Source organism: Panthera onca, chromosome A2 (genome assembly GCF_046562875.1).
Source record: "Panthera onca isolate mPanOnc1 chromosome A2, mPanOnc1 haplotype 2, whole genome shotgun sequence".
NCBI classification, from domain to species: domain Eukaryota; kingdom Metazoa; phylum Chordata; class Mammalia; order Carnivora; family Felidae; genus Panthera; species Panthera onca.
In genome coordinates, this window is record NC_138340.1 from 9242089 (window position 1) to 9255457 (window position 13369).

Below are 13369 nucleotides of genomic sequence, written 5' to 3' on the forward strand. Positions count from 1 at the left end.
TGCCCTGGAAGTGCGGCTGGCATGGACACTTTCCGAGCTCTCTTTCTTCTTCTCTTTCTATTCATAGCACCGCAGGCTCGCGGGTCTGGCCAGGGAGGAAAACTTCCACTCGCCCCTGTGCGCTCCATAAATAAAAAAAGAAATAGAACCAGAAAGAGAGTGTGAGGGCCTGAGAGAAAGAGACTGAAACCAAAACACAGAGAAGGCGCAGCTGCTCTCCCCAAGGCCTTCTGGGGCGCCCGCCCGAGCCAGGCCTTTATTTATTTCTTTTTCTGGCTTAAAAAAAGAAAAAAAAAATCCGTGTCTTCCTCAATCCTAGTCCCCCCAGCCCTACCCCCCCCCCACTCCGAATTTGCTGGCTGGCTGCTGCCAAATGGACCCGAGTGGGAGCCTGGAATGAAAAATTCATAACTGCTGGACTTTGCTTGTTCATTAGACGTGAACTTGTCGATTGGGCAAATTGTTTTTGGTCTCCAACTGCCGGGGGCTCTCCCCACCCTCCCGGCTCGCCTGGTTCCCTCCTCCCCTTGGACACAGCCATTGGCTGCTCGAGGATGTCTCATTGCCAAATAGGTGGATCCTTCTCTCTCCCTCTCTCTCTCTCCCTCTCTCTCTCTCTCTCTCTCTCTCTCTTCCTTCCCCCCCCTTTTTACTGGCTTTGGCACAGGCAAATGGATGGGGATTGAGCATGAAAGGGAGAGAGAGGGAGTTTGAGAGAGAAAAGCAAAAAAAAAAAAAATATATATATATATATATATCCAAAATCCAACCAGCACACACACACGCGCACGCACACACACACACACACACACACACCACTCGCACACACTTACACACACAGCACCATCCCATCCACGTCCTCCCTCGCTCTCTCCCTCTTTCTCTTCTTTCCTCCCTCCCTCCCTTACTCCCTCTCTCTCTTTTGCACGCGTCTGCCAGCGACGGTCTGCAGCCGGTCCGAACTCGTCCTCTTCCCCGGGAATCTGCGAGCTCCCCCTTTGCCTGTGATCAGGCTCAGAGGCGGAGGGAGGCGGCAGAAGTTTACATCCCTGTGCCGCTGCCAAAGCCGAAAGCCTTTTTCTTCAGCTGCCGCCTTCCCCCTCCTGGTTTTTGTTTTTGTTTTGTTTTGCACGGGGTGGGGGGGGTGGAGTGGGGTGGGGGGTGGGGTAGGGTGTGCTGTGTGTTGGGGGTGGTGATTGGGAGGTAGGTTTTGATTTTGAAATTTTGCATATTTTCCTTCTCTCTCTTTTTTCTTAAACTGAAAGAGGATGCACAGGAGGCGAAATTGAACATTTTTTTTTGTTGGCTTTTGTTTACCTGGCGTGTGTGGCAACCGGCTCGCTCCCTCTCTCTGCTTGCTATCCCTGACCTTTCTTTCTTTTTGCTCCTTTTCAAAAAAAAAAATTAATTTCCCCCTTCTGTGCAATGGAGCGTGGAGGGGGGAGGAGGGGGAAGGGTTTGAGAATCCACCCAAGCCCGGCCCCTATTCCCCAGAACACCAATAATAACCCCCTTTAAAACATTTACCTTCCTCCCCTGCTCCTCCCCCTCCCCCCTCCCCCCACCCGCCCCCAACTCACAACTCTGTTGAGTCCAGAAGCTCAGAATCGGGCGTTGGGCTTTGCCGGGTGCTTCAGATCAATGGTAATTATTTAATTTTTTCCAGTTTTATTTTTGTAAACAGAAATCAATTATTATTTAAACTTCAAACAAGCAAACAAGCAAAAAAAAAAAAACCAAAAAAAAAAAAAAAAACCAAAAAGCGAGAGCCCAGCCCTCTGTCACCTGAGTGGGAAAGAGGGTGAAGGGGTCAGTGGGGAAGGGGCTGCAGGACGCCCCACGAGGCTTTTAACCCTAATGTGGCCGAGGCAACCACCTTATTTGTGCTAACAAGAAGTGTTTTGTTCCTTATTACCGTGATTAACATTAGTATCGGTGTCGGTAACAAAGCTGAAATCACATATTTAGGATTTAGATCTGATTAAAAAAAAAAAATGCTGGGGTGGATGTTCCAATTGGAGCAGGAGAAAAGGGAATGAAAACAGCGTGGGGAGGGGACAGCCAAATCCGGTTCCTCGCTGGCTCCTGGATGTCATGTTCTCTCTTTTTGGGGGTGGCCAAAAATCGACCGGTGTCGGGACACGAGGCGGCCCCCGCGCGCCTCGTCTGTGCGTCCACGGGAGTCCGCGCAGACCCGGACGCCGCGCCACCGGGGCGAGCTGCCGGGAGTTTGCGGCTGCGATAGACCATGGAGATGTCATGGGCGCGACAGAGCCTGGCGGGGATACCAGCAGCGTGTGTGTGTGGACGGCAACGTTGTCTGTGCGCGCGTGTGTGTGAGTGAGTGAGGGAGAGAGAGAGAGAGAGAGAGAGAGAGAGAGAATAGGTGTGTGCTCAGGCTCTGGGTGCCTCTGTCTGGCTGCTGAGGCTGAGATGGGAGCGAGCTGCTGGCTCGGCTGGCGGTGGCTCCAGACCACACTTTCGTAGAACAATCACGAGCGAAAATTGCCGTGGGAGGGGGGGAGGAGGAGGAGGAGGAGGCGGCGATTTTTTCTTGTGCCCCCCTTCTAACGCTTCTTTTCTCCTTTTCTCTTTCCCCCTCACCCCGTCTTCCCCTCCTCCCGTCCTCCCTCGCCCCGCATGCTCCCGGCTTGCCGCCTGCAGGATGAGTTCCACCCGTTCATCGAGGCGCTGCTGCCTCACGTCCGCGCCTTCTCCTACACCTGGTTCAACCTGCAGGCCCGGAAGCGCAAGTACTTCAAGAAGCACGAGAAGCGGATGTCGAAGGACGAGGAGCGCGCGGTGAAGGACGAGCTGCTGGGCGAGAAGCCCGAGATCAAGCAGAAGTGGGCATCCCGGCTGCTGGCCAAGCTGCGCAAAGACATCCGGCCCGAGTTCCGAGAGGACTTTGTGCTGACCATCACGGGCAAGAAGCCCCCCTGCTGCGTGCTCTCCAACCCCGACCAGAAGGGCAAGATCCGGCGGATTGACTGCCTGCGCCAGGCCGACAAGGTGTGGCGGCTGGACCTGGTCATGGTGATTTTGTTTAAGGGGATCCCCCTGGAAAGTACTGATGGGGAGCGGCTCTACAAGTCGCCCCAGTGCTCGAACCCCGGCCTCTGCGTCCAGCCACATCACATTGGAGTCACAATCAAAGAACTAGATCTTTATCTGGCTTACTTTGTCCACACTCCAGGTAGGTCACTTCCAACCCCCCTCCGCCCCCCCCCCCCATTTTATTTTACTCGCTGGCATTTGTTTCGTGTACGGTTCCTCTTCTTTCCGAGGGATGCAGGCAGTAGGCCTCACGAGTGCGCCCGTCCTGCCCAGGGCTGCAGCCGGTCTGATGTTCCCTGTTCCCTTCTTCCGTTTCCCTCCACGCTCTCTATGCTCCCTCTTTTGCTCCCTTGCCACGTTACCTGCGGGGTTGTCGTCCGTCTCCATCTTTGGAGGACTCATCTTACCCCAAAGGCGCTGCAGGTCTCAGGACCGGGGCCAGGCTGCCCCAGAATTATCCACCAGGGTGAGAGTTGGTGATGAACACTACTGCACACATGCAGAAATCACTCGTTGCTCAGATTTAAAATGAGTCAGAAGAGGCACCGGGAGCCAGGTGCTGGCTTGCCTGCGGCTTCCCTGCAAGTCCTGGGGAAAAGCGGGATTTGGCACAAGCCGGGTGGGCAGCGGTTCGGTGGAGAGAGGGGCGTGTAAAAGCCCGGGTTATGAGCCAGAATGAATAGAAAAGAGGAGAGAAGGCAGAGGTGGGCAGATTCTGGGGCCCAGATGCCCAGTCCGGAGCCGGAGCCGGAGCCGGAGCCGTTTGGGCTGGGATTGGGATTTGACTGTCGGAGAGTAGGAAAGTCATTTGACTTCACAGAGAGTGAAAAGGCGCATGAGATTCCTTCCGCTCTCCCCTCCGAGGTGTGTGCCGGCTGAAGTGGGGAGACCCCAGGATGGATGCCCACGGCCCCCACCCCTCTGCTGGGAAGCGGAGAGGCAGCCCCCAGCACAGGCATGTCGGGGAGTGGCGTAGTTGCAGCAGTGGTCTGAAAGGAACAAACAATCCAAAAACTCTGTAAATTTCCCTTTTCTTTTTGTGTTCCAAGCAGTTCCAGTTCTCCGCTTTGCTTTTCCAGTTTTGCCCAGCATTTTGGGTCGGGGTGGTTCAGTTCTCTTCCTCCGTTCCTTCCCCCCACCCTTTCCCTTTTTATAATTTCTTTCCGCTTTTGTTTTCTTACAAATTGAAACAGAGATGGCTGGTTAATTTTTAGCCTCCACTCAGCTACGCCCAATTTACTGCCGCCTTTGAAACCTAAACGGGCGGCACTCTGTGATTAAGCAAGGCAGAAGTGTGTTTACATTATGCCCAACCAACTTGTAATGAGAGGGCTACCAAACCTTTTTCTGTGTGTGTGTGTGTGTGTGTGTGTGTGTGTGTGTGTGTGTGTGTGTGTGTGTGTTTCCCTTTCCACTATTCCGGTATTTTTTCTCCCTTGTTTCCCTTCTTTCTGTCTTTATGCAAATGTAACAGAATGTGGCTTAACTTCAACTCTAGTGAGTGTTCTTTCCCGCAAGTGTGTGTTTGTGTGTGCGTGTATGTGTGTGTGTGTGTGTGTGTGTGTGTGTGTGTGTCTTCCTTCCTGTTCATTCATAAAAAAGAAAAGCAACTCACTTCTCTGCTGTGGTCACTCCCTTGCCTGTTTGGGAAGTTGGGAGGAGTCGTATGACTTAATCCAGAAATGAAATTTTGGGGAACTTTTAGCATTGCGTCGGGAAAGTAACTTCCACTAGGATTAGCACTGAGGGTTTCTATGTTGGCGAACTCTGGGGATGAAAAGGTGGTATTTGAGGCCTCTCTCCTTACTCACACTCTCTCTCATTCTGAGAGGTGGCTTTGATAGTTTGTTGGAGGCAGTGGACATCTCCCTCCCACCGCCCCCACAGCCATTCCTCCCTCCGTGGATCATTCTAGGCTTGCACTTGGCCCGGTGTGACTATCGTGACCCCTCATGAAGAATGACCAACTGCCAGTCCTCTCCTCTGTTCGTCCTTTTTCTTTCTGGAAATGAGACTGAAGAAACAAAATTTAAAGTTATCCTCTCATTCTCTGTCTCTACAGCAAGTCGGAGTGGGGAGGGTGTGTGCCTGGTAGTGCTGAAGGGAGCTTGGGGGAGGCTTGGAGCCTTGAGTTTGTGTCTGTCAGATAGATCCTCTGCAAGGGGATTCTGTACCTTCTGATGTTAGAACTAGGGCCGCTGAGATGGAAATCAATACTCACCTCTCTCTGGCTTCCTCCTACCCTGCTCTCTAGCTAGATCCCTGTAGCCGAGCTGTTTCCCTGGACTCTTTTATTTTAGGACAAATTCTTTTTAAAAATTTTTTTCTAACATTTATTTATTTTTGAGACAGAGAGAGAGAGAGCATGAACAGGGGAGGGTCAGAGAAAGAGGGAGACGCAGAATCTGAAACAGGCTCCAGGCTCTGAGCTGTCAGCACAGAGCCCGACGCGGGGCTCGAACCCACGGACCGCGAGAGCATGACCTGAGCCGAAGTCGGCTGCTTAACCGACTGAGCCACCCAGGTGCCCCTATTTTAGGCCAAATTCTTGACGGCTGCCAGCATGAGGCTAAGGTAGGATGAAGTGTGTGTGAGGAAGGAGACCGTTTCTGGCCAGCCTCCTGGCTCCCGGACTAACCAGGCAGGTGTCTGTCGTGAGAAAGGAGGCATCCCCGCCCGCCCCCCAGCTATAATGAGATCATTTGCCCAGGAATATGAGTGAATTCCTGCCCCATCGAATGCGGCCGCGGCCATTTCTGTCCCGGCTGAGGTCCAGTTCCTTGATAAAAGCTGAGTGGAGAACTGGGGATATTTCAAAAGAATTCGTCTATACTCTAGCTCCCTGGACTCCAGATAGTTTCGGCGAAGGTAGGATTTCTTGCTGGAATTGCTTTAATTCACATGTGCCTTACTGAAGGAGTAGGGGTGAATCGGTGCAGCATGGGCCTTGGGTAGATGGTCTCAAGATAATGATGTACAGCCACAGCCTTCTCCCCAGGCCACCCCAGTTGGCTAGAAAATGTCTTCTTCTGGCCGAGCCCCCAAACAGCATGGATCTGACAGCACAGCCTTCTCCTGCCCCTGCCCCCCCCACCCCCCCCCTGGACATGCTCAGCAGGGTGCCCCTTGCTCCTTCCTCCTAGTATAAACCAGGAGTAGGGGCTAGGGTGGCAAGCTGGTCCAGAAGTGCTGCTGGGCTATCTCCAAAGCTGCTTCTGCAGGGCTCTGAAGGTGATCTGGTATCTTCGGACCTGCCCTAACCTAGGCTTCGGTCCTAGAAAATGGAAAAATCTGGGGCGCCCGTCTGACTCAGCCAGTAGAGCATGTGACTCTTGATCTTGGGGTTGTGAATTTGAGCCCACAACGAGTGTAGAGATTGCTTAAAAGTGAAAAAAGAGTCTGAAAGTAATAAAAAGCTTCACCGAATGGACATGTCAGCTTCTCCCTGTCGGATTCCTCTGACAGGCCCCAGTGGAAGCCCGTGAAGTCCAGATACTCGGGTGGTGCTTCTTTTCTTTATCTCGGCGTGTTCACGATGGAGAAATTCACATGTAGAAGGAGCCCCCATCACCAGTGCCGGTAGCTGCTGACTTACTTACGGTCAGGCTCCACTCACTCATCCATACCCCCCACTGCCCACCCACGCTGGGTTGTTTAGAAGAAAACCCAGGCATTGTAGCTTTTCATCTGTAAATATATCTGTGCATGTCTCTAAAGATGAGGAGTCTTGAAGAACGCAACCACACTATCACTATACCTAAAAATAATCAACCGTTTCTTCAGCATGGTCGGGCTAGTCAGTGTTCACATTTCCCTAATTATCTCCCAGTGTCGTTTGTCTGGGTCAGGATCGGAATCAAAACCAGAATCAGGTGCACACAGGGGCGCCTTGCTGGCTCCGTTGGTGGAGCGTGGGACTCTTGATCTCCAGGTCGTGAGTTCAAGCCCCACGCTGGGCGTAGAGCTTACTTAAAAGAAAAAAAAAGAAAGAAAGGAAGGAAGAAAATCAGGTGCACGCATTGCGACGGGTCGCTACGTCTTTCAGACTCACGACCTCTAGGCGGTCCTCCTCCATCTTGGTTTCTTTTCTGGCAGTTTTTGGGTTGTTGCTGTTGAAGGAAGTGGGTCATTTGTCCTGTAGGGTTTCTCCATCTGGGCTCTGCAGACTGTGCTCCCCTGGGTTGTGTGTGCAACACTCTGAAAGGAGATTCTGCCTCCCTCCTCGCCTCCGGGTCCTGGGACGGCCGGACCTTACCTGTCGCAGGAAATGGATTAGCACCTAAGGATTTGTCTAAGTGAACTTTTTCAAGTGCACAGTCACCCTTCTCCGGTGTAAGAGTTCCCTGGTTTTGCTCTCTGCTTCAGAGCTCGGGGCTTTGCAGTGAGTGCTGGTTTTCAGGTCCCAGGGAGGACTCTTCCTCGGGGCCCTTCCATGGTGGTACAGGGCATCGTTCGGCCATGGTAGCCCTGCCAAGATACAGATGATGCCAGCGATGCCCCTAAGCCTTTGCTGGATCCTCGGCCCATCTGGTGGCTCTGGTGGCAGTGCGTGGGAGAGACCACAGGAGCGCCGGCGGCCTTCCTGGGGGACTGGCTCCTAGCGCGGCCTCTGGGCCACCTCACCCACTGCCTCTTTTTTCAAGGCCCAGAAATGCCACTGGTCTGCGTCGTTGAGGGAGCACCATCTGGTGCCAGGGCTGGCGTAGACTGCAGGGCCCAGGAACCAGATTCGTAAGGCTCGCGAGAGGTGCGGATCATCTTTTAACCCAACGCAGGGTCCCCTTCAGAACATCCTGGAGGAGGTGTCACTGTTGTTCAAAGGTCAGCTTTGGCCGCTGTAAAATTCTTCCGTTCGTCCAACCCAGAGAATGGTTAGAAGGTTGCAGTTAGCCTGTAAAGATACCAGCACATAGCAGGCAGGTGGCGGATCGCCGCTGCTGGCTGTCCTTGCTGTTGTTAGGATCTCATGAGCCCAAGGCTGCCTCCCTGTCGCCTTTACCTGTCAGTCTCATTTCTGTCAGGGGACAACTCAGGTGAGCGCTGAGTTTTCTGTGACACGGCAGCCTCTCGGATGCTGAAGCCTGCTCTCATGGTTCCTTTCCACCCTTCTCCCCAGGAAGCTGTCCTTTCTCCAGGCCAAACGTTGCCTGTCCCTCACGCCTCCCGCACTGGATGCAGCTCCTCGAGCCCTTGCCATTGTGGTCACCACTTCCTGGAGGCCCTCTTAAACTGGAGCGTTTGGTATGGAACACAGAAACTCCAGGCGCGATCAGGTCCCGTGGTCGCTGCGGGATTTGCAGGGCCTTCCAGCTACGTAATGTGTGGGGCCCCGTGCAAAACGAAAAGTGCGGGCTCCTAGTTCAGAATGATTAGGGATTGCGACGGGACGACAGTGAGAGCGTTAAGACCGAGCACGGGGTGCGTGTGACTGCCCAGGTTGCATACCTGTGAAGCCGGCCCGGCCGCCTGTGCTCTGTTAACGTGACATGGGATGCCTTGCTTGGTGGGGTGGAAGGGTGACGGGGCTCAGGCTAGCCTCAAGAAGGGGATGTGACCCCAAAGAGGCGATGGGAAATGCCCAGTCAGGCGAGCTGTTGCCTACAGGCCTGGGACAGTCCTTTGGCTTGGTCTCCTTCTAGGACTCCCCTGACCATCTGCTCGTGTCACCTTTGTCCATAGCCTGTCTGCTCAACCAGTCGGGATCACGCTGGTTGCGGTGCACAGGGGTTCTCGGTGGAGTGCTCACTCTGCTGGCTGAGTTGGAAGCTATAGCTCAAGGGAAAAAAAGAATCACCCTCGTCTGAGCTTGAACCAGCGCTGTGGGCTGTGAACAAGCCAGAGGGGACCTGGACGCCCTGAGCATGGGGACCACCACCCACCCAGAGGAAACGGGGCCGCTCTGCAGCAGGAGGGCCGGGGTCCAGACACGCGGAAGGACTTCCTGAGGATTCCGTTTACTTCTCGGCATTGCTGGAGGGTGGTCAAATTTCCTTTATTCATGAAACACGCGCTTGGTGAACCTACTGTGAGCGAGGCCGTTCTAAGAATGAGAGACTCCCGCATTCGGCTGGCGGGGTTTGGGTGAGGGCCTCATAGTGACTTCTAGAAGATGCGGTCCCGTGGGCGTTGAGTGTGCAGTGATCCGTGCTGGGAGGGAGGGAAGACCCGTTGGGGCTTCACCAGGGGGCCGTGAAGAGGGAGGCAGGGCCCACCTCTGCCGCTTGCTAGTGCTGCAGAGACCTGGGGTGCCAAGGAAGGGTTGGCCAGAGGGCCGTGCCATGGTCCCCCTCTGTTCTGGTGTCCGCAGCAGCTGTGTGGAGAGGACACAGCTGAGCATCCCCTTTTCTGCCCAAGGGAGAGGGTGGCTCCCTCCCCACCCCTTTTTCTCTTTGCCCCATCAGTCCCACCCCCCACCCCTGTCTCAGGAGCTGCCACGCTTCAGTTATTTTATCCTTCAGTGTCCGATTCAGAAGTCCTTTCAAAGGCCCCAGCCGTGTCAGCGCGGTGCTCGCACAAAAGGCCTCTTTGATTTCTTGTTTGTTTTCATTTGCCAGTGGAGGGGGAGGGGGCTGGAGAGAAAGAGCTTCTGGGTTTTAAAATTTTTATTTGGGTTGCTTCATTCTCAGAGGGGTCGGGTCCCTGGAACTCCTTTCTGAGTTGGGGGCTCGAGGCGATGGGCGGTCTTCTGGGCTGACGCAGGAAGTGGGGGCTACCCCCACCAAGCAAGAGGGGGAAGCGTGGGGGGCTCAGGATGTCGTCCTCGGTTCACCTCGGGCCTGTGCTAGGCCAGAGGGCCGGAAGGGGCAGGTTAGAACCTACTGCTTGGGTAGGGAAAGGTCCGACGTGCCGGGGACCGAAGTACATTCCCCTGGTAGCCACGTCCCCTGTAGAGGCCTTTGTCACAGCTGTAGGATTGGAGTGGTCCTGAACCTTGACTTTGCCGTTTTCCCTTTATCGTCCCAGATTCTGCTGTTTCCCTCTCGGTTGGATGGGAAGGGAGCGGGGGCCCTTCTAGCATGCGGACTCCTTGAAAATCCTTTACATACAGACTGGCCTCCCCACTGTATGTCAGGGCGTGAAGTAGAGGGGTGACCGGTCTACCCAGCAGCCTGGTGTCCTGTGGGGCGGGGCCTGGGACAAGCCCCTGTCTTCACAGGCTTGCTCTCTCACCTCCCCCCCCCCCCCCCCGGCCCTCCCCTTACCTCTTGCCTCTCTCCGTGATGGTTTGTGAGACCGCTGCAGCGCGGGTGCCCCTCCCAGAGCACAAGGCCCATGGCTCGAGGAGGACTTTGAGGACAGGGGGCTGAGGCCGAAGGGAGCCGGACGGCCTCCCTCGCCAGCAGTCTGGGACCAGAGGCACCCAGACCGATGCCTGTCGGGGTGCCTACTTCAAGCACACGTGGGTGCGTCCCAACATACAGTAAGAAGAGGGGCAGCCCATGGGTTGTCATGCCTGTGTGGAGGCCCGACTGCCGCGGCTCAGAAGGGAGCGCCGGAGAGTGAGTGTTGGGCAGGTGGTCACGGGCGTCAGCAACAGGGAAGCGTGCCCACTGGGTGAGGGGGCTCCGCAGGGCCTGGTTGGCAGACGGGAGGAGGAGGCTGGGGGGCTGAGAGATAGATAAATATAGCTGATGGCATTTCTGATGATAGGTTTTTCTTGGCACCAAGGGCACCGTGGAAAACAGCACGACAAACGCCGGCCCCACAGGCCGCCGTCGCCATTTTAAGCATGTTTGAGCCGAGGGGTGGCTGGCGTTAGAAGAGGGTCCCAGCAGGCGGAGGGGCTGCGGCGGGGAGGTCTGGCTGGACTCTGCCTCGCCCCCCCCTTCCCTGGGTGCCTGTGTTTTTGCCTCTGTCCGGATGGCTATCTCATAACTGATTTTCTGGTCCTCTGGGAAGTACAAAAATATTTTGGGGTTGCTAACTGAAGGGGTACCCATTTGTTCAGGCTCCCAACAACTTCTTGTTCCCCGTCGATGCGGGGGGGGGGGCACACCCCTGCTCTCCATCCCCTTCTTTAATTCCATTTTTTCCACCGAAGGCCCCGTGTGGCCAAGGCATCGTGCCGAGTCCTGTCTGTGTGTTAACCACCCCAATTCTCACACCGATTCCGAGTTTGAATCTGTGCTCCTGGCTGCATGTGTGTGTTTGTGCTCAGGTGACACACAGCGGGGGGATCGGTGCGGTGGGGGATCAGTGAATCAGACCCGGGGGCCTGGGAGTCTTCCCGGAAGATAACCTGTTTGAACCCCATCTTGAAAGGACAGTGAGGAATTAGCTCGTTTTCGTCAGCTGGCTGAGCCTTTTCAGCCGCCCGAAGCTGATCCCCTTTCTCACAATGGTGGAGTGATATAGGCAGGGCAGGTATTATTATCCCCACTGTACAGAGAAGGGAACCCAAGTACAGAGATGTCACGGCACTGAGGTCACATGATGAGTTTCCAGCAGAAGGACCCCAAAGCTGCCACCTGTGGGCCTTGCTGCTCCTGGAACTTCATGGGGATTGCTGGCCTTGGCAGAGTCTCAGAGGAGAAAGCTGTGCGGGTCCCCATGGTCTCCGTTGCTCTCTAGGAGCTGAGACGGTGAGGCTGGAGCCTAGCCTGTGGCTCAGCTCAAGGGCTCCCCCAGCTGCTGAGCACGTGGGGTGGAGACAGTGATCGGGCACCTGGCCTGTCCTTGACACTGGCCTCCCCACCAGCTGGCCCCCTGCCTCTGACCCAAGAGGCAGCATGATACGGGTTGGGCCCACTGGATGCCTCCACCCTGCTGTGGCCAGCCCGGCTTCTTGGCACCTCTCCCTGGAGTGTGGGGAAGGGCAGGTAGAGCGGGCAGGAAGTCCAGGCCTGGGGCCAGGCCGCTCGGCTGGATCTTGGGATCCCTGATCCTTGCTGTGTCACGCCCTTTTCCTGGGAGTCTGCTTGGAACTGAAGTTTGAAATAAGAAAAATGAATGCAGTTGTCGCAATTAACCAGATGATGGCTGGAAGTTTTGCAGTAATCTGCTCTGCATTGTCACGCTTACCCCTTTCTTAAAGTTTGAAAACTTTGGATCTGCGTACATAAAAACTCTCCCAGCACGTGGAGGGGTCGAGTTATAGGAGCGGCTAGCCCATGCTAGAGATTTTCCTGTTTCCGTGGCTGGTAAGATAGGGACATAACCTCTTAACCACTGATAACAGCTCCTGTAGAGCAGAGTTTTCCAACCACAGCTCTCTCGGCACTGGGGCCAGATCATTCTGTGTCGGGGAGACCGTCCTGTGCATTGCGGGGTGGTTAACAACATCTCTGGCCTCGACCTGCTAGATGTCAGTTGCGACGCTCCACCCCGGGTGTGACAACTGAGATACCTCAGGACATTTCCACGGGGAGAGAATTGCCCCAGCTGAGAGCCTCTGGCGTAGAAGAAACGGAGGGATTCAGGCAGAACATTGCCCGCCTTCACCTCTGGCCTCTCCCCTCAGTCGCATGGCAACAGAACCTCTGAGCCCTGGCTGTTCCCCTGTATGTCCTATGCCATTTTCCCTTTCTGGGCAGCAGGACCCTGGGCTGAAGCCATCTGGGGGCTCCTCTCCCTCCTGGGAATCATGAGCCCATCTGAGAGTCTCCTACCGAATATCCCTCCTCATATCTCGCATCATGGTCTCTCCATGTGCTGAGGCCACTGATCTGGGGACTAGAAGAGGGGGTCTGCTCTCCAGCTGACCCAGGCCTATGTGGCGAGCCAGTGGCTCCGTCAGGCCCATCCCAGACCCCAGAGAGCAGCAGACATTTGTTTCTGCAGCGCGGGATGCAGAGACCAGAAGTGTCGCCTGAGCCTCAGCACTACTCTTTTGAAATGATGTATTTGATTTTTTTTTCATTACAGTAGTAAAACACGCTCTTTCTAAAAAATTCAAACAATAGAGAAATGAGAGAGACAGACAAGCTCCCCAAATAACCCTCCTGAGCCAGAGGGAAACTCACTTCTCAGGTCTGTGTAAGTTCTTCTCATTTCTTTTCATTAATTCCCGTATCAAATAACTTTTAAATATGGAGATATCTATTTTAAGAGCAGATGGTATGTTTGGGCTAATTGAACCGGGTCCAGGGAGTGCCACTGTGGTCTTAACTTTTCCCATTCCCTGCCCGTTCCAGCAATGTGTCCCCCATCACCCCAGGTGCAGAGCCGGTATCTGTTCTCTTTGACCCCTCCCCTGCCAGGTGACAGTTTCTGCTTATCCTTCCGGGAGCATGATGACCAGCAGGATGTACGTTGGTATCTGAGCAGCCAGGATCCTGCCGTGGGCATTTCTGCTGGCAGTATGACACCGATG

The 13369-nt window shown here is 54.8% G+C and overlaps 1 protein-coding gene across 8 annotated transcripts in view; it reads left to right on the forward strand.

The window, feature by feature from the left end:
- Positions 1-13369, forward strand: part of NFIX (nuclear factor I X) — a 96694-nt gene that overhangs the window by 25818 nt on the left and 57507 nt on the right. For 3 of the 8 annotated variants that reach the window (XM_081791773.1, XM_081791780.1, XM_081791779.1), the window contains exon 2: positions 2665-3196. In XM_081791773.1, coding sequence (XP_081647899.1) covers positions 2665-3196 — 532 coding nt within the window. Of the gene's footprint in view, positions 1-1175; positions 1645-2160; positions 2300-2664; positions 3197-13369 lie in introns of those variants that run through there. The other 5 variants (XM_081791774.1, XM_081791766.1, XM_081791778.1 and 2 more) reach the window with 5 other exon arrangements.